This window comes from Nomascus leucogenys, chromosome 11, assembly GCF_006542625.1.
Source record: "Nomascus leucogenys isolate Asia chromosome 11, Asia_NLE_v1, whole genome shotgun sequence".
In the NCBI taxonomy this organism is placed as follows: domain Eukaryota; kingdom Metazoa; phylum Chordata; class Mammalia; order Primates; family Hylobatidae; genus Nomascus; species Nomascus leucogenys.
In genome coordinates, this window is record NC_044391.1 from 10624327 (window position 1) to 10649352 (window position 25026).

The 25026-nt window shown below is 42.8% G+C and overlaps 1 protein-coding gene across 3 annotated transcripts in view; it reads right to left on the bottom strand.

Annotated features, from left to right (window-relative positions):
- Positions 1-328: 328 nt before the first annotated feature.
- The window catches only part of KIF16B (kinesin family member 16B), a 299853-nt gene continuing 275155 nt past the window's right edge, over positions 329-25026 (bottom strand). For all 3 annotated transcript variants that reach the window (XM_003252139.3, XM_003252138.3, XM_012510215.2), the window contains one exon: positions 329-1640. In XM_003252139.3, coding sequence (XP_003252187.1) covers positions 1482-1640 — 159 coding nt within the window. In that variant the 3' untranslated portion in view covers positions 329-1481. The remainder of the gene's footprint in view (positions 1641-25026) is intronic.

Genomic DNA, 25026 nt, shown 5'->3' on the forward strand with positions numbered 1-25026 from the left:
GCAGCAAAAATGTCCTCATTTGTTTTCACACTAAACTATGATATTTAATTAGTGCAATACTAGTTTTCCTCCTTATAGGGATAATTGCATGTTTATGCATATTTTTCAGGTTGGAGAACTTTTTTGTGAAGACATTCTCTAGAAGATGGAATGCAAACGTGTTCTGTTAACCATTCATTTATGACTTCAGTCATTACTATCACTGCATCTTCTGCAACACAAATGCTGAGTTATACCTTATGTATATTTCCAAGCACATTAGATCAATGTTTAAACAGACTAGTATCAATGATCATGTCACAGACTTAAAATAAGCTGAGCTGCAGGGTAGATGCCATAACTTCATTTAATATTGATAGCAGCTCAATTTAAATTTTGAAAAAGCAAATACATTTAATAAATTTGGTGTGAATTATTACATATTTTGATGGAACTATTGTACAGAATGTGTACATATATAAATCTATAGATAGAATTATATACATTTGAGTATATACCACATACATATTTTTTCCACTCACATTTTTCTCTTTAGTAAAACAAAGCAGTTTTACTGTACACGGAAGTGCAATGCTACATTAAGTCCTGAGTAATTTAAGGTATCATTAATAAACTGCTATAAATTCTAGTTTTCCAGCCAAAGATCCAGTAGATTCTGTAACAAAAAATGCAAACAAAATAATACTTAAAAATATGCATTTAGCTTTGCGTTCATTTTGTGCTTAGCAGAGAAAGCTCAAGAATGCACAGTAGTCATCTAGATTTGGGAGAATGTTCTTGAATATTCAAGGTTAAATAAATATCCTATTTGTAGGGATTTATAGAAGTTTTAAGTGATGTTGTCTACATCCAATTTGTCAAGCATGGAAGACTACAGTCATGATGGGGTCAAAAATCCCTTTTGCAGAATATGAAATTCTGTGTAAACATCAGTGTTTAGGTTTTATATAAAAGTTCTGATTCAAATGAGGGAAAAAAAGAAAAAAATACAATGAAATAATTTAAAATGCTTTTCTTGGAATATAGCCAGCCACATGGAAGAAATATAAAAAATACGAGTATATTTTGGTGAAAGAGGAAACCAGATGAAAGTCATTTAAGGGTGGTCTGGTAAGCCACCCACTTTGGGAGGTCCCAGGCTGGCTTGGCTCAGGGAACCCACGATGGCCAAACCACATCTATCTTGCCACAGGGGACAAACTTTGCTGCGCAGTGAGAAGGAAGCACTGTGGGAAAAGGCCACGTTCAACCGCAATGGAACGGTAACGGCTGCCTGTCAGGGTCACATCAGCAGGCAGAGCATCCCATCCCCAAACTCAGGCACTAGGTATGAAAACGTGAGGTGGCCCGGGCCCGCTGCTGCACGTCTGCCTTCAGCAGGAGGAGGCAGACCCGGATCCTCGCATGGGGGAGCTGCCCTGCATCGGAGCCCGCTTCGACGAGAAGGCACTGCTATGGTGGTTCCTCCATCACCCCTGGCTCTACCCCGTCCCATGGCTGCTGTAGTCAAAGACTCCTTTCTTGAAGAATGGTGAAAACTCACAAACGGTATGTTTCGAGAGAGTCAGTCCCACTTTGTTGATGTGGAGGGGAGATGTTGCGGACTGGAGCATCACACTGAAAAAGTCCCTGAGGTATTTCTGTGGAAGAGACAAGAGTTAAGAACATGGTCAACTGGGAGGTCAAGGCGGGTGGGATCGCTTGAGCTCAGGAGTTTGAGACCAGTCCGGGCAACATGGAGAAACCCCATGTCTACAAAAAATATAGAAATTAGCTGGACAGGGTGGTGCACTGAGGCAGGAGGATCACTTGAGCCCAGGAGGTAGAGGCTGCAGTGAGCTGTGATGGTGCCACTGCACTCCTGCCTGGGTGATAAAGCAAGACTCTGTCTCGATCAATCAATCAATCAATCGATCGATCAATCAATCAGAATACGGTCAAGATACTGTTGGATGGTGTCAAGAAGAGAAAAAGTTTCCAGAAACAACTTCCCACCCATCTGGGAAGTGCTATCGTTGTCATTAAAACCAGCACGTGAGGGATGTCCTCCACTGTCCCACCTATCATCAGACCAACCAGAGAAGATGGAGTCACAAGACACATACGCACAGGAGAAATATCTTTGGCTCAGCACTGACTCTGGGCAGCACTGCCTCAGGTCTACGGCAGACAATGCCCAGGGAAATGTCAAGGGTGCCAGGCACAGAGGATCTGCCTCTCAGCCACAGTGTCACTACTTAATCTCTTATTTAAAAAAGTCATTTCCTCCCCCCTCCCAGTTACTCATTAAATAGAAAGATGATTAAAAAAAAAAAAAAAAAAAGGCCGGCCATCTGTACAAGGTTAAATGTGCTGCTTACTGGTATTTTAAAATTGCACAGTCAGTATCTGTTTTGAATCCTTCTTATAAAATAAAGGGAAAGAAATACTGAGGACAAGAGGGTCAGTTCCAAGTACTGATATTTACAGTTCTTTTTGCATGTCCTATAATCATCAACAAAAAGGAATCCTTACTACAATTAATTGCTCCAGACGCCTGCTGCACGTGTTTGTTGCAATATTATCTGCCGTTTTTGGCACTGAGAAAGCAAAGCATGTGTGAGACTAGGCTCTGGGAACTGAGGATAAAATCAGACATGGGAGCTGGAGGGATGTGTTAAAGGAAAAGAGGGCACACGAGAATAGTTAATATATTTTAGGCCAGGCAAATCTCCTCTATAACAGAAAATGGGCTGGAGGGAAGGGGTTAGACCCAAACCTTTATTATTGTCTCAGTGTGCTTAAAAAACCCAAACGACCCTGGCACAGTCTTAGGAATTAAACATAATAATTCTGGACTCTGAGTAACAACAAAAAATTTGTCAAAGCAACATGGCCTAAGCCTGGAGCAGTAGTTCACAACAAGAGGCAGTTCTGCCCCATAGGGTGTTCAGCAGTGTTTGGTGACAGTTTTGAGTGTCACATAGGGGTGCACAGGCAGTGCACCTGGTGGATGCTGGCCAGGGATGCTGCTAACATCTGCCAAAGCACAGGACAAAGAATTATCTGGCCCAAATGTCGACCATGCCACAGTTGAGAAGAGGAAGTAGAATTTAGCTACCTCTATGAATTGCCAACCTGAAATTTCCTTCTGAAAGAAGACATTCTACTCAAGGAGAATTTGTTAATTCTCCTTCAAAATATTAATGAGGACTACTAACAGCAACACTTGTAAAATAACTTAGTTTCTAAAAATCTTCTAATATCCAATGTTTTACACTTAATGGAAGTAAAACTGATGCATGATAAATTGTACTTTTTTTTTTTTTTTTTTTTTTTGAGATGGAGTCTTGCTCTGTCTCCCAGGCTGGAGTGCAGTGGTGCGATCTCAGCTCACTGCAACCTCGGTCTCCTGGGTTCAAGCAATTCTCCTGCCTCAGCCTCCTGAGTAGCTGGGACTACAGGCATGTGCCACCATGCCCAGCTAATTTTTTTGTATTTTTAGTAGAGACGGGGTTTCACCGTGTTGGCCAGGCTGGTCTCAAGCGCCTGACCTCAAATGATCCACCCCCCTTGGCCTCCCAAAGTATTGGGATTACAGGCGTGAGCCACTGCGCCCAGCCAGATAAACTGTACATTCTTTAAATGTATAACTTCGTGAGTGCTGACCCGTGTGAAACCACCATTAAATCAAGATAAATATTTGCATCCCCTTCAAAAGTTTCCTAAGGCACCTAACTTTATGTTATCCTTACACTTGGCCTGGAATCACATCTTCTTCTGGTATTACCCATTTCCCAGTGAGGAAGCTATTGCCAGGAGAGGTGAGCACAGCTAGTAATCTAGAGAGAAGACTTGAAAGCAAGTATTCTCAACTCAGATGTTTTTTCTTGTTCCATATCCCTAACTTACTGGTCTCATGGTACCCTCTCAAGAAACGATCCTGAAATTGAAATTAGGTGTAGGTAAGAAGTTACCAAAATCAACTGCTGAAAAATGAAGATCTTAATCTTGGTAATTATTTTCATCAGAGGGGCAAAGGGAGACTTGACTTTCACTTTTCTGCGGGAAGGGACCCTGAGAATATCAACTTTAAAGAGACATGAACTGCATCAAACAGTGTCACCAGTATATATCGTAGACTGCATTCAACCAGCCAATGCTCGCGATGCAATGCATGCGCACAACTGATTGTTCTGGGAAGATCAAGGGTGAGATGATTTGGAAAATGCAGAGCTTTTCCAATGGAGATGCAGAGCTTGCTGACGTGTGCGTGGAGCCGCTGCTCTTTCACAGTTTAATGCATGGATAGAGCGAGGCTTGCTGCACAGGCCTCATCTCAGGTAGCTCCTGTGGGCTCCAGCTTCAGGTCTCCCACAGGCTGCATTTACGGGCAGGCTGATGTTTACAGCAAAGCTGCCTTCAAGATGAACTCTGACAGACTGGAAGGCAATTTAAAACTGGGAGCAGATGTTGTATCAGCATTTGTCATAATTAGTACACAAAGTAGGGTCCCTTTAAAGGGCCAATAAAGCCTAAAGGGCATAATGAGAAGAGAAGTAAAAGTTAAAAATATAAATGAAAGGAAAAGAGGAAGTATTTGAGACACCCTCCTTTCCAGAGCACCACCATAAGAAGAGAACAATACAACTGCCAGGTAATGTCTTTTTCTTTAAATAAACTCATTAGTGTAGTTAGATAAAAACTCCAGATAGAGTGATCCGATTTGACTAATTCTAAACATTACAGAAGAGTTTTTTCTTCACAAAACAAATTTCTGCTTAAGGAGAATTAGTCAGCTTTCACCTCCTTTATATAGCCTGCTTCCTTGGTGCAAAGAAGTGATTTGATTAGGAAGTGTTCTTTGCAGTGACCTCAAAGTGCTCTAAAGTCTGTTAAGATGAGGCACGACCTTTGTTGGCCATGTCCAGAGCCACATGCTTAAAACGGGCTGAACAAATTCTGGCGAATGAAAAAAAAACAAGGGACTGGGGCTACGGCTGGGTACACAAGACAGAACTAAAATTCTAGAAAGTTCTTAAGGTCACAGACAGTGTCTCATTCTTCTCTGAAGCCCCCTATCATCCCTGGAACACCGCCAAGCTTAGGAAACGTGCTGAGAAGAAACCTTGCTGATTTTAATTAGTTATCTTTTTTGAATTAAAGTATATGCACAGAAAACCACACACCACAAGTGTACAGTTGAATACAGTTTCACAAAGTTAATATATCTATGCCATCAGCATCTAGATATGAATTATACAACACTTCCAGCCCCCAGGCAGCCCTCCTCATACTCCCTCCTCCAGTACAAACCTTCCCTCAAGGGCAACCGCTATTCTGATTTCTAGCACCAGAGATTCGAATTGCCAGTTTTTGAACTTCATATGAGCGGCATCATTTGGGATATACTCTTTTGTGTCATGGCTTCCATGGCTTAATGCCATGTCTGTGAGATGCAGCCATGCTGTGCACGAAGCTGTGGCTTGTTCAGTACCAGCACTGTGCAGTATTTCACATCTGAACAAAACCACCGATTGGCTTTAACACAGGGATAAGCGTTGGTCACCGCTTTGGTCCTTTAGTCTGAACTCTTCTTCACTAATGAAATCTACTTCCCAATATTACTGGTGTCTGATGAGTCAAGTTTATCACTATCCTTCCAATAAAGAAGTTTCCCGTAGAGATTTACACTCAAATCTAAGCTTAGCCAATGTACTCGAACTCTGCTATTTTATGTACATATATATATATAAATATACATATAAAATACTTAAAATATACATACTTAACAACACACGTTCATATTAGTAATTCTTACTGCCTGTGCTCACAATGTTTTCCACAGCATCTGTGGCTGAAGGGAGAAAATTAAAATCCCCCTGTCAAAGCTATCCCTTGTTGTTGACCCCAAAGTCACCGTAGCCCTCCCAGGATGTGAAAAATAAGTCCAGGTGTCAAGCTGCATCTCCCCAGGTCAGCAAGCTTTATAAAAGAGCATTGCGAAAGCTGAAGGATATTAGGAGTTTAAGTGACTTATCCAGGTCAGAAGGGCAAAGTGGGAAAAAGATTTGTGAAATCCAGTATCCAATCTGTTTCTGACTTTCACACGACATTTTCTCCATTATAAAAAGAAATAAAAGCAGGTGTATTTAAATCTCTACCACGTCAGGGACCACAGAAGGCCGGCAGCTCTTGCTCACCTGGTAGACAGTGACACATCTGAGTCTTTGCTTTGTTAAATGTCCTGTGTCAGGGCCACTGAGAACAGCAAAAGCACCTCCTAGGGTTGCACAACATTATGGCCCTGACTTGAATAGTTGGAGGAGGAAAGTCAGATTAAACCAAATCCTCTTTCAATATGACTGCAAACCAGAAATAAGATGGGATGGCGGAGCCAAAGGGGGCCTAGGAAAGGGTCTGTCTGACAGTGAGTGATCACGGGAAAGAGAAGAGGCCGAGAGAGAAAGGGGGCCACAGAGAGACAGAGGGGGCTGTCTAGGGGAGGACAAGAGAAACAGGGCTGGGATGGAGGGGAAGGCAAAAGAGGTGGAAATGAAAAGGAAACCAAACCAGCACAACAACGTTGGAGACGGGTTGTTTACCAAGCTGGCAAAAAGAATTTAAGAATAATAAGAAATATATCAGATATCTATCTAGGTTATTTACTTTTTGTGACTTGGACCAATACTGACGAAGGTGTTTTCTTATCAATACTTTCAGAAAATCAAATTTATATGGCTAATCTTTATGGTATATTTCAGTGCTGACACAGAGTACCTTGATTTCATGAATTGCCTTACTTCCACAGGTTTTGGGCATATTTTGTTGCTCGGGGCAGTGAGTAGGGGGTACAGGTAACTGGGAGACATGGACCCCCATGGGTCTGTTCCAAAGGAAGTGTGACCCTGGCACATGATGTTTAAAATCCCCCCAAAACAAACACAAAATCCTGTACAGGACTATGAGCTTTTAAAGTGGAGGCCAGAAGACACGAGCAGAAGGAGAGGGGGTGTGGTGATATGAGACACACCCTAGACTCAGGCTCCTGGCTGCCACCCGCAGCGCCCGCCATCCCCTGCTTCTCAGTCAGGTCCCCTCTGCTGAGCCACACGGTCTGTCACTGGGCAAGTCTGTCTACACCGGGCATCTTAGCTGCTTGGGTCAGATGCACTGCCTTTCCTAGGCCTGATGGTGCTTTCGTGGGGACCAGCAGGCACTGGTTCTTCAAAGTTGAAAGTTCCTTACAAACACGGGGAAGGTCCTCTTTCTCTGCAAGGCTCACGCTCTTCTACAGGGAGCCAAGGCAGCTCAGAGAATGCTTCAATATCTCCCTTACAGTGCCTTGGTGGGCACTGGCCATTCTCTGACTGCCCTGTATCCATTTCCCTTCTCAAACAGCAGCCCAGTCCCCTTCTGAAGAAACATCTTTCCCCTCTTTGGGAACTGGTTAACTGGTTGACTTAAGGCATAGGACACATAAGCTTTTCCCATGATATTCTGGGTGGACACCTTACGGCCAACGAGCTAATCAAGCTACCAGCACTTGGAGTCTCCTGGAACCAAGGGTCCTTTGGGGGACACTTCTTCCAGATTGTGTAGCTGCTGTTATGGAGCATTTTCAAGAGTTTGAGAAATTCAGGAAAGCTGGGCAGTTTCAGGAGAGCCTTTGGTCTCTGTCAATTCCCAAGGCTAGGAGTGAATGATTCCATCTGTTTACTGTGGTGACAGTCATTTTCTACTGTTTACCATCAAGTTAACTAACAATAATCTCACAGCACTGGCAGGGGGCACACAAGGGTCAGGAATCAGAAGAAACCTTCCTTGTGGAACACAATCAAGCTCCTCCAGGGCTAGTCTATGGTCAGATGGAGGTATCTGCCTATCACACTCCTCTTAGGAAGAGGTCAATCCTAGGAGGCTCTGGAGAATCACATTTCAGATAGGTCAGAGTATCCCAGTGGTCCATCCATAGCTAGGCCTGAAGCTGGAACGCTCCTGCCCCAGTCCCTGATCTACACATAGCCCAATCTTTAAATTTCCAATGCCATTTCAAAAGACAACTACTAAACATTATCAATCTTTTGAACCAAAACACAGGCTAATATGGTCTACTGGCTGTGTTAATAAGTTCTGAAAGGCAAAATGAACTCCCCACAGCAATACAGAGTAATTCAGCAAGAATTTAGTCCATTATATTAGAGCTTTAGCATGGCACCTCAATTAGTTTATGCATCAGGAAAAAAAATTGAAAATATAATATGCTGCTACATGCTATTCCATTTAGACATTCTTGAAGGTCATTATATTACTATGATTCATGTGTGACCTACGATACAATTTCAGTCTGAGTTCTGCCTGAAAGGAAACATGCTTTGAAGTTACTGGAAAAATGTGGGCAAAATCTGGCCTTTAGGCAGCTTCTTTTGGGTTTTTCTTTTGAACTCTAAATCTTCTGGGTGAAATGCTGGTTTGCTCATAGGAACTAACGATGGATTTCATAGTCCATCTTGGCAAGAACCTGTGAAGTCAGCAGGGAGTTGCATGGTGTGGCTTCCCCCCTCTCTTACACCCATTCCCTTTTAGGTCTGGGAGCTTGAAAGAAAGGACAATTTTAGACCAGGAGATGGAGGGAAGGAGGGGTGGTGTCCAAGTTCAGCTAACAGTCGGAACAAGAGAGCAAGGCCAAGGCCAGCCTGTGCAGGGATCTGGGTGGGGAACATCAGGATGTGAAGCAGAACGCAGAGCGCCTTGAATCTGGATTCAGCCTGCAGGCACTTCATACAAAGTTTCCGGTTCATGAGCTCCTGTGAGCCCCTAAGACACCCTTAGGAGAGGGACAAGAATGGATGTCCTTTGTTTACAGATGAAGTAACTGAGATTCCAAGAGGCAGTGACTTGGCCAAGGTCAACAGGTCATAAGACGCTGATAAAGTGACCAGCTCTTCAAATGTAGGAGAAAGCCATTATTGCCTAATTTAATTCCCAAGGTTCAAGCCCGTAAGCCTGAAATGTAACATGGCCTTTCTTTGGGGCTGTCCATACTATGCTCATGCAGCCTCCCAGAATTTTCCCTGAATTTCAGTCAACTGCTGCGTGTGTGCGTGCGTGTGTGTGTGCGTGTGTGTTTGTAGAAGATGCAAGAATGAGAACTTGGGCCTTCAGATGCCTTTGAAAGACCTAAGCCTCCTTATCTGTTGGCTCTCTGCCTTCTATTTTAATTAGCAGGGAGATAAAATTGTGACCATTTTATGTTATTAAAAAGTTTCTGTTTTAATAGGGCTCATGACTATAACTGCAGCCTACTGCTTATTTCACGTGCAATATATCACCTCGGCCATGTCATTCTAATGAATTTTCCGGCCATCTCATTGTTGTGAGGTCCTCTTTATTTTACAAAATTTTAACATAAATCTATAATTTAATAAGTTAATTGGAATTATTAAAATTGAAATGTTCTTTAAAAATGTAATGGAGCTTTATCCACCTTTCCATAGTGACATATTAACAGAGAAAGGAGTTCAAAGGCAGTCCTCATTCTCAGAAGTCATTAACCACGGTGGCAGCTTAAAGACAAGTATCAGTCTAGTAAGACTTAGAGGTCTCATTTAACTTGCAGCACTTGGAAAATTCATCATCACTGATGGGCCCTGAAGATGGGTCAGGCCTGAATGGAGCTACCCAGGGATGTTTCTAGACCTGAAAGAGTTCAGGTCACCCCTGGCCATGTATCACGAATCGACCCAGTGTGGTCAATATGATTCCATCTAGTCAAGTCTTCCCAATTCTAAACTCCCATAAATTCAAGTCTAAATACCTCTTGTTGGCTTTTTAGGAATCCTAAAGTTTGGCTACACTGGGTCAAATAGGCTGGGTTCCCTTCCCAACATGCTCCCAAATGTGCTCCACACTCCAAGGAAATCAGGACAGCTTGGTTTGCGTAACTCATCCATCCAGCACAGTCACCACACACCACGTGTTCTCCAAGAAGCAGTAAGCCAGGCCAGGGTATTGAGCTGAATGAAACAGACACGGTGCCTCCCCTCCTCCCCTCACAGGCACATGCTGGCTGGCACCATCCTCCACTGCTCAGAGTTTCTCTTTGTTCTCATGGGTGTTTTGCTCCCATCATCTAGATCTGGCTCAAGGTGTGCTCTGTATTGACTCCCTTCTCTTCAGACTTCATTCATGCACCCAGTAAGTACTTACTGAGAGCTTCTACACACCAGTGTTGGGCTACGTGCTGGGCATTCTTTTTTTTTTTTTTTTTGAGACAGAGTCTCACTCTGTCGCCCAGGCTGGAGTGCAGTGGCATGATCTCAGCTCACTGCAACCTCCACCTCCCAGGTTCAAGCAATTCTCCTGCCTCGGCCTCCTGAGTAGCTGGGACTACAGGCATGCGCCACCATGCCTGGCTAATTTTTCTATTTTTTAGTAGAGCTGGGGTTTCACCATGCTGGTAAGGCTGGCCTCGAACCCCTGACCTCAGCTGATATGCTCGCCTCAGCCTCCCAAAGTGCTGGGATTACAGGCATGAGCCACCGCACCGGGTGGTGCTGGGCGTTCAATAGCTAATATTACTCAGTTCTTGTGCCAAGTAACACAGTCCTGCCTGCCTGGGAGACAAATAGGTAAAGCAGTAATTACAATTAAAATATGACTATGAGAGAACTGCAATGAGGTGACTTGGGACCCCAAGGGAAAGGAAAGGCTGTATGCTTAGTCCTGGGAATTGGTTACTTTTATGCCAAGACCCATAGAGTGATGAGAATCAAGCAGGTGAAGACTCTGGAGGAAGATACTGGAGGAAGCCTGTTCTGGGCAGAGCAGGAAGCATGTACCAAGCCTAGCAGCTGGGAGGCAGGGCTTTGGGGCATCACCAATTGTCTAACATGACTAGACCGGGCCAATAGGCACAGAGCATTCAGCAGATAGGACAGGCTCCTGGGAACAGGACTGCTCCCGGACCTGGGCTCTGCCAGTCCTCATGCTGGGGGCCCTACACAGTTGGGTGGTGGCACTGTGTGCTGGTGGTGGTATCTCTTCTCTATGGTGAAGTCCTGCCAGGCCTTCAGGAAGTCTCTTCCAGCTGCCATACATAATTGTTGGTCAAGTGATGCTTATGATGCCAGAGGACTTTCACGAGTCTCCAAATGCCTGCTAATCCCCAACTTCCACTTAGTCTACCCCTTGCCCAAAGGTACTTGAAACCACCATAAAACGTCACTGGAACCTCCAGTGTGAGACTTTCATTGTGTTCTTTGCAGCAAGTTTGGCGTGCTGACACTTGCATACCTTTTCCCAGCCTCTGTCAGTCTAACTCAGGGCAGGGCAAGCTTTTTCTATAAAAGGATGGATGGTATACTTTGGGCTTTGTAGGCAAAGAGGCGAAATTAAGGATATTATGTAGGTGTTTACGTAATAAGAGAGAAACTTCCGGCTCTACCTCATCCTGTTTTCCTGGGGTGGGCTACCCAGGGTGGAAGGCGCATTTTGCACCCGGTGCTGGACAGGTCACTGTCATGGTCAGTTTCACTCTGCCTGGTGGTGCCAATCCTAGTGTGCCTCTCTCTTCACACAGAGCCTGGCCATCTCAACTGGGGCAGCTGACCAGAGGCAAGACAACTTCCCAGACTGAGACTCCACTGCTTGGTGACTGGCAGTTGCCAACAAGTCCCCAGTGTGTAGGCGGTGACCAGCACAGGCCCTGGGGAGCAGCGAGCCGTGGCTGCCAGCCGAGTGCTGGGAAAACAGGCAGTGAGCCCACCAGGTCTCCAGGGATCACAGGTCTAGCATATTCAGGCCATGCTCACAGACAGTATGAAAACAGGTGGCAAGGAGGATGTGACCTGAGGGCCTATATCAGTTTTCTATAGCTGTACAACAAATTACCCCAAACGTTGTGGCTGGAAGCAACACCTATTCATTAGCTCATGGTTCTGTGGGTCAGAAGTGCTGCCACAGTGCAGCTAGCCTCTGCTTATGGTCTCATGGGTTGAAATGAAGGTGTTAAAAAGGCTGGGCTCCTATCTGGAAGCCCTGGGGAAGAACCACTTCCAAACTCCTTCAGGTTGTTGGGCAAACACAGCATTCTGTAATCACAGGACTGGGGTCCTGCCTGAGGTTCCCTTGCTGACTCTCAGCTTAAGGGGCTGCTCTCAGCTCCTAAAGACCACCCACATTCAGTGGCACCCAGCCTCCTCCACATTTGAAGCCAGCCATCAGATTCCCTTCATGCTTCTGCGAAAGTTGTAAGATTCCAGATAGAGTAACTTGTGTCAAACCCTGGCAAGCGGAGCTGGGGAAGGCCATGAAGAGAGGGCTCGCATGCTTGATTTGCCTGATCACGGGAACTATCACAAGACATGAGTCACACCAGGACAGCCACTGGCACAAGAACAGCTAGCTGATTACACAGGAACACCTGCCTGGCACACTGTTTTGCAAGCCAATCTAAAACTGTAAAGACCTAACTGTACCTCCAGGATGACAGGTCCTACCTGGCAACTACTGACACTTGCCACTCAGAACTTGCCAGCCCCTGCGAGCTGCCACCAGCACCATAAGCTTTCTTTCAAAACAACTTGTAAACCCTTCTCCTTTCCCAGTAAGCCTCAACCTTTTACTTTTTTTCCTGGACATTGCCAGAGGCCACCCTGGTCTGTATGTATGTCCCGGATTGCAATCCTCTTTCTTGCATATTATTCCAGATGAAACAATTTTTACCTTTACTCTTTCTTTTTCACACTGACACTTCAAATCTCTGCTTCCTCTTCTGTTACCAGGCAGAAAAATCTCTGCTTTTATGGGGCTCGCATGACTAGAGTAAGCACACAGGGCTGCTCTCCCTTTCGCCATGTCGTGCAGCACAATCACGGTTCCTCAAGAGCTCAAAGAGGGGAGGATTACAACGGCACCAGGGGGTCATTCTTAGAATTCTCCCTACTACAGAACTGTAGTTTGCCAATCCCTGGTCTAAACTGTAACCCAGAATATAAAACATATGGCAGAAAAACAGGCCACAGCACAGTAGACGCCACCTGGCAGAGAACACACCAACTCAAGAGAGACCACGCGTGCACACTGGCTGGGAACACCCACGGCCCAGGCCTGAGACTCACAGGGTGAGCACGCGCCCTCCCACCTCCCGCACTCACACTCACAGGCTTGCGGTGTGCCCAGTACGAAGCATCCCAGAGCAGCATCATCTTCTGGAGCTTTCTGAGAGGATGGAAGTGTCTGTTATCTGTGCTGTCCATTATGCTAGCCATGTGGCTACTGAGCACTTAAAATGTGGCTAGTGAGACTGAGAAACTAAATTTTTAAAATTTTACCTTAATTTTACCTTAATCGTGATCTTACTTTACAATTAAATAGCAACATGTGGCTGGTGGCTACTGTATTGGATAGCACAGTTCTACACTAAGATTCTGGAGTAACCATGCCTTCAAATGTGTGAGTTCAGAGCACAGAGTATGCATTAATATTCCTGTTTTTAAAATTTATTTTTAAAATGTGTAATACTTTACTGACTGAAAATGTCATACACACAGATATTTATGAGTTGAAAGGGAACTTTTCATTGTTTGTACATGCATGTGTACAAGTCTTCACTACAGTGAAAAGGATCCCTTCCAATTCACCTGTGTTTTCCCAAATCTCCAGTGCGTCCAAAAAAATTTATTGTTATTAGTTTTTTTTGTGTATCCTTCTATGGTATTTTTATGCCTACATAAACAAGTACAAATATAGACACCGAGCCAGGTGCAGTGGCTCACATCTCTAATCCCAGCACTTTGGGAAGCTGAGGCAGGTGGATCACTTGAGACCAGGAGTTTCAGACCAGCCTGGGCAACATGGCGAAATCCTGTCTCTACAAAAAATACAAAAATATTAACCAGATGTGGTGGTGCACCTGTAGTCCCAGCTACTTGGAAGGCTGAGGTGGGAGGATCACCTGAGTCCAGCAGGTTGAGGCTGCAGTTGAGCCATCATCACGCCACCGCACTCCAGTCTGGGTGAGAGTGAGACCCTGTCTCAAAAAAACAAAACAAAACAAAACAAAACAAAACAAAACAAAACCAAAAAAAAAAAACAAAAAACTGCCAAACCTCCAAACCCCACAAACACAGATGCCTCCATTTCAAGTTACACAAGCAGGTACATAAGCAACATATTCTTCTGTACCTCACTTTGTTCACTTAACAACTTATATTAAAGACCTCTCCAGAAGTAGTTTCTCATTCTGAAATTGGTTGTACTAGCTCATTATTAATGAACATGTAGGCTGTTCTAATCCTTTGCAGTCCTGCAAGTAGGTAAACTATACATGGTCAATAATTTTTCACTACTTTGGTCAAAGGACGTATCCCCAGAACTTAACACAGTGTCTCGTACCCAGTAGGTACTCAGTAAATACTTGTTCAATGAAGAATGAAGATTATTACAAATAGCACTGTAATAAACAATCTTATATATAAGCAAGCGTATCACTTTACCCATAGGGTAAATTCCTAAAATGGAATCGCTGGGTCGAAGGGTATGTGCCTTTTAAATTTTGATAGATATTGCCAAATTGTTTTCCGTGGGCACTGTACAATTTATACTCTCTCCAGCAATGTTGGAGAGTAGACACCCAACATTTCCGTCTGACTACTCCAGAGTCTGAAAAAATCTTTGAAAGGTAACCTAGTCCTTTCTCTTATCCTCATAAAATCACAATGTTGCTGTAGCTGAGGAATCTTAGCTAGATCCTTTGATCCTTCAACAAAGAAGGAACTACAGCTGAGAGAGGTTGGATTAGAATTCTACTAACCTTAAACATCCAGTCATCTTCCTCCTATACTTATTCATCTCTCTGGGCAAAATCATATCACAATTGAGATTCCTAATGTCCAGAATTCCCAGAATCATTTAAAAATAACCTTAGTCTAAGAGTGGAATCCATTTCTGCCCAATACAAACTTCCAAATAACCAGTACAAGGTCAAGCAGAGATGAACACGGTCATAAACAGGCAGCTGGCTGGGACAGTGGTACGTGTGATATTTGCTATACTGGTGGCCCCAATGAACCACATCATGCTTCGTGGGATTCACACCCTGTGTGGCTCTCTTCATCAAACCTAGGTGGGGTTTGTGACTTGTTTTAGCCAATAGAATGCACTGGCACTAATGCCATGGGTGACTTGAGAGCCCCAGCTGAGCCTAGTCCTTAGTGGAGCCATGATCAAAATGCAGGCCCATAAGTGGCGTGACTTGATACCACCTGGCGTATACAAACCATCCAGCTGAGCCCTGCCCAAATTTTCCAGAACCAAAGAATCATAAGCAATAAAATGGTGGTTGTTTTTAAGGTGCCAAGTTTTAGGGCAGTTCATCATACAATGATAGATAACCAAAATATATGGGTTTGGGAATAAGGTAAAATATGAGGGAATAAATGAAATTAGTCAAAGCAGAATGAAAAAAGTGTCTTTGGTTTCTATTTATAATTTATGACTAAACATAAATAAAAGTCCAATTCTACTTCATGCCAATCTCTCTTCCAATTCTTTTAGTATTTCTAATGAATAATTCTTAGCAGGTATTTCTTTGCTATGAGCTACTTTTGCTATACTAAGTTTTAAAGTAAATACTTGAAATACGGCATTTATTTCTTGATGTTATAGAGAAGTCTGAGAGCTCCAAGTTAAAATTCATCAGGGTGAAAATGTTAGTCTGTGATTACAGAATCAGAACTATTCATTACAGCTATTCAGAGAATCTTCTTTATGAGTTTAATGACATAAGCATATTATATTGAATTATTATGGTACTGCATCAACTGGATTCATAAATTTAATATACTCAGTCTGGTTCACATATTCTAATAAAATCCAGCAAGCTTTAAAACTTTTATAAGAAATGTGCATTTAAAATCCATGTGATATTCAATTTTTACAGGGTGACGTCCTTGTTCAGGGTATTAAGTAGTTTCAATGATGATGATGACCCAGCCTGGCAGCAAGCTTCTGGGGAAACCTCACAAATAGACAAGCCATATTAGAAAAACCAAACCCTGCTTTTCTCCAGAGCATAAGTCAAAACCATGGGGTGGTGGGGGGTAGGAAGAGAAGAATTGAGTTTATCCTGCACCTGTGGACCAGAAGCGAGGACACGTAAGGAAGGAGGCAAACAGCTTCCACACAATCTGACAGGTGCCACTCAACCTCACTTGGTTGAAGCAGAAAGTGGGAGGATGCTGGGGAAGAAGCCCAGTTCCCAGTACTCAACTATGGATCTTTGACCTATTGATACGTTTGAATCTACATAAATGTTTGGCAACAAGCTCAATATAGATGCCATTAGGACTCAACTTCTTCAGCACTGGAAGAAGCCTAGGAGAGCCCTGGAGGCACACTATGGCTGTTTGAGCTCTAATGTAGCACCATGAGCAGGGACCCTAGGCACTCAGTCTTATGCAGCTACCATGCTGGGCACAAAGACATCAAAGCACTGTGGTTTGAAGTAAGCCCCTTAACTCCTCTATACCTCAGTTTCCTCCTTGTCTGATTATAGTGTTTTCTTTTTAGGATTTGAAGATTAAAGGAGCTACTGTCTACAAAACGCTTAGGATGGGGTCCAATTTAGAGAACCTTAGTAAGTACAGTATGTACTGGTGATGAGGTTATTGGGATCCCATCATAAGTGGAAGAGCATCTGTATGGTATGTACCTTAGTAAACACAGCATGTACTGGCAATGGGTTTATTGGGATCCCATCATAAGTGGAGGAGTATCTGTTCTTAGTAAGTACATACTGCACAGATGCTCCTCCACTTATGATGGGATCCCAATAAACCCAAGGCCAGTTGAAAATACTGTAAGTTGAAAATGCATTTAATACACCTAACCTACCAAACATCATAGCTTAGCCTAGTCCACCTTAAATGTGCTCAGAATACTTACATTAGCCCACAGTTGGGCAAAATCATCTAACAAAAAGTCTAGTTAGTGTTGAACATCTTATGTAATTTATTGAATACTGCGCTAAAAGTGAAAAACAGAATGGCTGTATGGGCAGTCAAAGTATGGTTTCTACTGAATGTGTATCGCTTTTACACCATCGTAAAGTTGAAAAATCTTAAGTAGAACCATCATCAAGTTGGGGACCATCCAGAGTCGATACTATCTATATAACTTTGTCCTCAGGGAATTGATAGGCAAATATGTTAATTTTCCCCTCTTTTAAATGTTTGGAAACACATGGGCTTAAAATGTGGAAGTGTTTAATGTTTTCTCCTTCAAAGGAAAGTAAAAGCAAGAATTTGAAATGGCTTTTTTCCAAATCACCTCATCTCAGATACTGGCAGACCCTTTAAAATCACCTCACATTAGATACTGGCAGACCCTTTATTTAAAGAGTTGTGTTAAGGCTGGGTGCGGTGGCGCACGCCTGTAATCCCAGCACTTTGGGAGGCTGAGGCGGGCAGATCACGAGGTCAGGAGATCGAGACCATGGTGAAACCCCATCTCTACTAAAAATACAAAAAATTAGCCGGGCGCAGTGGCCGGCGCCTGTAGTCCCAGCTACTCGGGAGGCTGAGGCAGAAGAATGGTGTAAACCCAGGAGGCGGAGGCTGCAGTGAGCCGAGATTGAGCCACTGCACTCCAGCCTGGGTGACAGAGCCAGCAGAGCCAGACTCCGTCTCAAAAAAAAAAAAAAAAAAAGAGTTGTGTTAAAACAAAGAAGGGTAAGCATGTTTCAAAATGGAAAATCACATTTAAAAATAAACTGAAAATCTAACCCATGTCAGGTAAATTGATTCTAATTGATTCTCCCCCAAATCTTGTTTTAAGATACATTTTAGATGCTCTGATTCTCAAAAGTGCCATTTGGAAAACAAAAAAGATGTATTATTTTCTTTGTTTTTAAGCTCATGGTTCCTTCCTTCACTGTATAAACCTTCAGAGATTCCTGGCATTTGGAGATATAATGACTGCTCCAAATGACCAGTTTGTCTGACACAGGCTTTCAAATGAGAATCTTGCCATGTGGTACCTCTTGGCTATAATGTACTTGAATTCAAATTTAAAGAATCAGGACCTAAAAGACTCGGCCATCGAGGAGTAGTTGTACATTATTTGATGGCATCACAAAGTCTCCCTTTCAGGGGAACTCCAGAACTGGATGCATCGGGAACACTGAATGACTCTATAGTGTGCCTCTCCAGCTGTGGCTGAACAGAATGAGCTATGCCTCTAATATCTCATCTAAGGTAGTTTGTGTACTGAGGGCAAATCTCCTTCGGTTAAAATTCAGCTGGCCTTGGCGAGCTGTCTGAATAATACTGAGTCTCTGAATTCAGGGTAAGAGGGTAAGCTTTTGAGACACCAGGAGGCATGACCTGCTGCCTGTGTTTTGTTCTCTGGACGAGGGGTGCCTGATGCTCCTGTGAGACTGTTTGCCTTGGAGATTACCCTCCTGCCTTGGGAGCTCTTCCTGAGTGTCCAGAAACTGCTCTGTGTCCCTTGGGGGAGTCAGGGTCAAGCCCTAGGTGTGATGAGGACTGTGGCCCTGAGTGGTGGGCCCGTGACCCCATCCCATGATGAAGATTAGCTGGGGATTTGAATTATTTGCACCAATGATCCCCTTCACCGGAGACAATGACTGAGGCCTGAATATGTCAGGGAAGAGGGAGGTAGGGAGAAAAGCCAGATCAAAACTTCTCAAATGCCAACATCTCTAACTCCAAAAAAGAATGGGGTAGGTGTCTATTTCATACAGGGAAATGCAAATTAAAAAGTTCCTTTTTCAAACAGATATTATCTACCAAATTAAGAAACTAAGTTTTAGAAATTGGGCTAGGAGCTAAAAAAGAAAAAGAAACAAAGTTTAAAAGTATATACATTGAATATATGTACATCCAGCACAGTACTTTGCTTGTAAAATATTCGTTAAACAAATGATGCGATGAATAGCTACAGGCAATGCTGATAGGCCTTGATAAACAATGAGAAGCATGGGTTTTCTTTCTTTAGGACCTTAATTCTAAAAATTTCATAGGTTTACAATATCTTCTTTCTTCTGTGTAAGGGAAGTTTGTTAAATTACTCTAGAGAAGGAAGTCTATCAAATCTTAATTTGTGCTTCAAAGCCACACTCTAGAAACTCTTAAAAGTATCCTGGTCATCTCGTTACTTAAGGTCTGAGAAGTTGCTGTAGACAAAAAATGAAGAATGGTGTTGATTAGGCAGCTGATTAAACATGCGCTTCCTTGGACACATGTGTCTGGCTGTGTTAAACACCAAATGAGCCTGAAAACTATGTAAGCATCAGTCTTTCAGTCATCAAAACTTTTAGCATGAGTGACTTTTTTTAGCTGCAATGCTGCAATAGGACAACAGGAGTTAAAATGAAGTACTGGCAAAACCTGGATAAAAAGATGCCCCTGATCAAAGGGAAATCTCATCAGCTAGGGGATCCTGAAGGGAGCTATGTGGCCATATAGTCTAAAAAATACGGGGCTAATTGAGAATAAGTTGACATCCAGTTTCTGCCACAGGGAAATTGCCTTTCAAAGTAAGAAATGTCAGTATATATTGACTAAGCTATTACTTAAATATGCCCAGATTCCTTCAAATAAGTAAACTGCAAATAAATACAATTTTGTGAACTGGAAGATAAGCACTATAAGGATGAGGAAAGGTGAACATATACCAAGTAGCATAAATACCGCACACCCTGGAGATATTAAGGGCAGAAGCAGACTTCCTGTTGCTCACAGCATTTATCCAGACAGCTCTGAAATACAAGCCCTAGGGTCTACTGGGGTTGTGTTTCCAGCTAGCTAAAGAAAAATCCACTGAGAAAAAGGCAATGGCTTCATTTTCTACCTTTTTCAACTTTGATTACCAAATGATTTCTTGATTCCAACATGAGTTTAATTTTACTTATAAATAATATGAAGCAGGTGATCTCAATTAGAAAGCAGATTAGGCAAAGTCTTACCTTTTTTAAAAACAATGTTTTTGGTTGCCTGGAATGAAAAGTATATATGTAAATGTAAATGCATTGCAGGGGATTGCTGATAACAAAAATAAGTATATCTAAAAATGGATGGTAGCTTTACATGGGCAAATGATAAAGGTAAAAAGTTGTGTGGAATTGGAACAAACTGATGTTCTCATCCATTCCCCCCTAAATACTGTCTCAAAGGATTGCACCATATGCTGTGATTCATTAACATTATGAAACATAACTGACACATATAGAAGAAAAAAGGGCTGTCAGGGGAAAAAATAGCTAGCTGAATTCTAAAATAAAGAGGCAGTTTACACGGGCAACAAAGGACAGCATGAGGTTCACTCGCAAAGACCACAGTGAGCACTTTTTATCTGAAAAAAAGCACAAGGTATTTGGAAAACAAATCTGAAAAACAGGGAGTTAGAGGAACTGATGCATTTGCAAGAAAGCCTAATGCAAACTGGGCAAGGCTTCATGAAAGAGGAAGGATGATTCCTGAATGTTGATACAAACAATGAGCAGAGAACTTAGTGGGCATGAGACAGACAGTGGTTCTTAAAATATATGGATGTGGAAGAAGAATTTTAAACACATCTTTTAGGCTGTTGCAATAAAGGGACTGAATGGAGAGCAACTAAACTGACATCAATGGAAATAAATAAAATTAACTATTTCAAGAAGCAAGAAGTTAGGCCTTCAGGTTGATAACAGCACTAAAAGATGTAAAAGTAGCAAATGCAATGTTAAAACAAGCAAAGAAAGAATCAGGTGGACCACATAGTGCAGTGCTTCTCAAATAATATGCAGAAGGGAATCAGTTGTTTGACTGACAGAGATAGACAGAGACAGAAAGACAAAGCAAGATAATGACAGAGATAGAAAATACAGGAGACAGAAAAATGAAACGACCAGACCACGAGGTTCAACACTGAACAAATGGAATTCCAGAAACAACAGGAAAAACAACAACAACAAAACCTTAAGAAAGGAAATCATTAAGGCAATTTCCCAGAAATGAAGGATATGGCAGAAACTGATAGAACCCACGGAGTGGTCAGCTGAACCGATGAACTGTTTACCAGAGTAGAGTTCTAAAGTTTCAGAACATTGAGAACAGAGAGAAGGCCCTATAAAGGCTGCTCTATGGGTTTTTGGTAGGGAAGGAGGAAGGGATAGGTCACATACAAAAGGTCAAGAATCCGAATGGCTTTGAACTGCTTAGTAGCAGCACTGGAGTTAGAAGACAATGGAAAAATCCCTTTGAAATTCTGAATGAAAATGGTTTCCAACTAACATTTTATATCTAGCCAGTGAGTGGGTAAATGAAGGCATTTTCAGACATGTTTCTAGAAACTTACCTCTCATACATCCTTTCTCAGGAAGCTACTAGAGACGTGTTTCATTAAAGTGAGGGAGTAAAGAAAGGGAAGACATGGGTACAGGAAGCAGGCGAAACAATTCAAGGGAGAGCCAAGGATGATGGAGAAGGACAATTGTGGGGTGGAAGGGAGCTGCGGTGTGGCTCAGTCTGACTAAAACAGGCAAGAGGGTTCAAGGGGAGGTTTCTGCAAGGAGGCTATATTTATGAAATATCTGGTACTCTGAATGTTTGAGAAGAGAATCATACAACTGAGCAATAATGTGAAGTTGAATTAGAGATGAGTATCGTAAACTAAGCAAACAAGCTGAGCTCACCACAGTCCTGACTCAGTGCATGGGAGGACCAGGCAGGGAAGGTGAGTGTCCCTGAATATTTGAGGAGAGGGGCTGGTGGGGGTGCGTGTTGGGGAGCCATCATCCATAGTGGGATGTTAACAGCACCTAACATTTTTTAAGAAGTCAAGAAGAAGGAATATAGGAATGCAATTTTAGTTTGGAAGCAAATACAAAAATGGAAGAAAATACCAAAATCAAAGAGTTGCTGCTGGGGAAGGGGAAATGGAGGGCATGAACAGGGGCCAGGATACTGCTTTCCAGAAAAGCCTAATCAAACTGTATGAGCAGTGATTTTAAAAATGTCACAAAAATTGCATATACACACAAAACAGCAATAAGTGTAAACACATACACACACACACGCACAAAAAAACAGTCAGAGAAAAACAGTCAGAAAAGATACACGCCCAACCACCCCATGAGAGTAGTTACCTCCCAGCACTCAGCTTGGTTTGAGAGCCTCTGGAAGCAGAGGCTGAGGCGGTATTGAGGGGTGATGGTGATGCTGGAAGCAGAAGCATGGGGGTAGGAAAGCGAGTGAGAGAAAAGCAGAAAAGCCAACAAAGGGGTGTTGTTGAGCAGGTCACCACTGTGGTGACTCAGTCCTGCTGGGGATCCTTTGAGAGACATAGAGCACGGGCTTCTGAATCGTCCCCGTGCAGGACGGGAGGCAGGCCCACTTATCCACAGACTTTCAGCCTCTCTTGTTTGAGAATGATCTCCAGGGCCTCGCCTGCTCCCAGCCTTTGGGACTGCCTGGGTCAGGGTCTGTGGGGGCTGCCTTGGCTTCAGAGAAGGGTGAGGGAGAAAAGCTGACAGACCTGGCGGGATGCAGCCACCCACACCAGAAAAGCCCACCATGGCCATGGCCAATGTCACAGGTAGGGCAACAGCACAGCATGTGTCAGCCTGTGGGATGGAACTGGGGCTGTTGGTGAGTAAGGGGGACTCCAGCTTTAGTCACAAAGGGGCGCCCTTCACGCAGTGGTGCCTGCTAGCCACCCTCATGAGCTAGGACAACGCAGGGAGCCATCTTTTGCTCCTGGCCTCAGCTGCTTTGTTTCCACCTGGTTGTTACCACTTTGTCCTTAGCATCCAATTTTCTGATGAGGACTTTTTGATTCACAGCAAGCTTACTCATTATTTTCCAAAGGATAAACAAGCAGTTTTAGGAAATTAAAATGCAAGTTTAACTGCAGCCTTGGGAGGTAAGAACCCAGGTAAACATGACTAATACACTGAACCTAAACAAATCCATTATCAAAAAGATTCCAAAGCATCCAGAGAAGATAAAGAGCAGCCCATAAGCTCCCAGCTTGCCCAGGGTCATAGTGCGTATCCCCCGGGCCAGACCGTGGTGTCTCCATGGGGAGCAGGCCATGGTGGCTGCTGGTCTGAGGTCTGTGGAGCTCTGGGCTATGCTGCAATCCTTCCAGGAACTTCTTTTATGTTTTTACAACAGTGAATTAATATTGTATTCTACTGTATAACAATTCTATCTACATAAATCTATATACTATATATAATATTGAATTATATCTATAATTGATACCTCTATACACATCTATAATCTATATAGCTATAATCCATATTAGTATAACTATATGACTATTTAAAATTATACTTATAATTATATATAATCTACTGACCCTTAAATCTACATATTTATATAATTATATCTTATTATACTATGTTTTATCTTATTTCATAATTAATAATATATCATTATATGTCTCTTCTCCCAAGAAACATTAGGCAGATATTGGCTGTATTTAAAATAATTCAATTGGTATGAATTATTTTCAATTGGTATGAATCGCACCACTGTACTCCAGCTTGGGCGACAGAGTGAGACTCCATCTCAAAAAAAAAAAAAAAAAGATTAATGTCCAGGGTTTTCAGTGTTCATACGAATTTCATTATTGGTATTCATAATGACAATCAATTATTGTCATTTCAATTGGCTCTAAATGACAATCTGTTCACCTGATGGTGGCAGGAAGGGACTATGAACCTTAGTCATGGGCCATCCACTTACTTACACACAGGACGAGGAGTGTACTGAAGAAGAGAAGAAATAGCAGGTTCTGGCAGAAATGAGCAGCTACAGCTGAATAATCAATACACCATCGGTGGAAATTAATGATACTACGGTATATATGATTCAAAATAGTCACAAATTTCAAAACTATTTTCATAACTCAGGCATCATTGGAAGGTAGTCAATGGTTTTTCTACCACCAGTCACAGCATCTTGAGTACGGCTATTCTTTTCCCCCATTTTTAGCTGTATTTCTGACACTTCTCCCAGGGGCCCAGGAGCTAATTAAGAGCTTCAGTTTCAAAGACCTTTCCTTCTCACCCCTGTTGTGCCACAGCATCTATGTGAACTGTAAAGGGCAGCAAAACGAGAAAATATTAAAAGGGTATTTAATTAAGCAAAGTAAACAGTGAGGTCAATAGCAGCTGGAAGCTAACATCTGTCTTCAAACAAGGCAGGCGAGCCATCTTCAGGTACAGGCAACAGAGGAGTGAGTTTATGCAGGATGCTCCTTTTGTCTACGCCACTTGTGATATCTACTTCTGCTTCAGAGGCAATGAGACATTTAATAAAAGAAAACAAATAGTGATGCCTTGCTTTATCTAGGTGGAGAAGAGAAACAACCCTCCAGCTGTTTAGCACTGTGATGTTCAGGCTTCTTTTCATTTTGCTTTTAAAATTAACCCAGGAAATGAAAAATGTTCTACACTGAACTCCAAATAAACAGCATAGACAGCTCTAAGTCTGCCATCTTGAGTCGTTCTGTGCTACTTTCTTCTGATGCTATTTCCATAGACAGGAAAGAGTTGGAGAATCCCTGTTATGTATTTGCCAAGCCTCAAACATCCTGTAAATGAGCGTGGGAGCTGGGGAGAAGACAGATGTTACCAGTCTAATGGGGCTGCACATGAGGTGGGATTGTAATTGGGATTGATATTAGAATATCTAAAGCTCAACAAATGGAAAAATTACCAACACAGCCGTATCTGGGGTGAATAAAAATGACTTCCGTGATGGTCAATTTTATGTGTTATATTGGCTGGGCCATGGTGCCACTAGATATTTGTTCAACTTTATTTGGGATGTGTTTATGAGGGTGTTTTTGGATGAGATTAATGTAGAACGGGTAAAGCAGATTGCTTTCCTACTGTGAGTGGGGGCTTCACCCAATCAGGTGAAGGCCTAAACAGAACAAATTCCAGAGAGTAAGATGGAATTAAATCCTGTCTTACCACCTTAAGCTGGAACTTCAGTCTTTTCCTACCTTTGGACTCAAACTGAACCA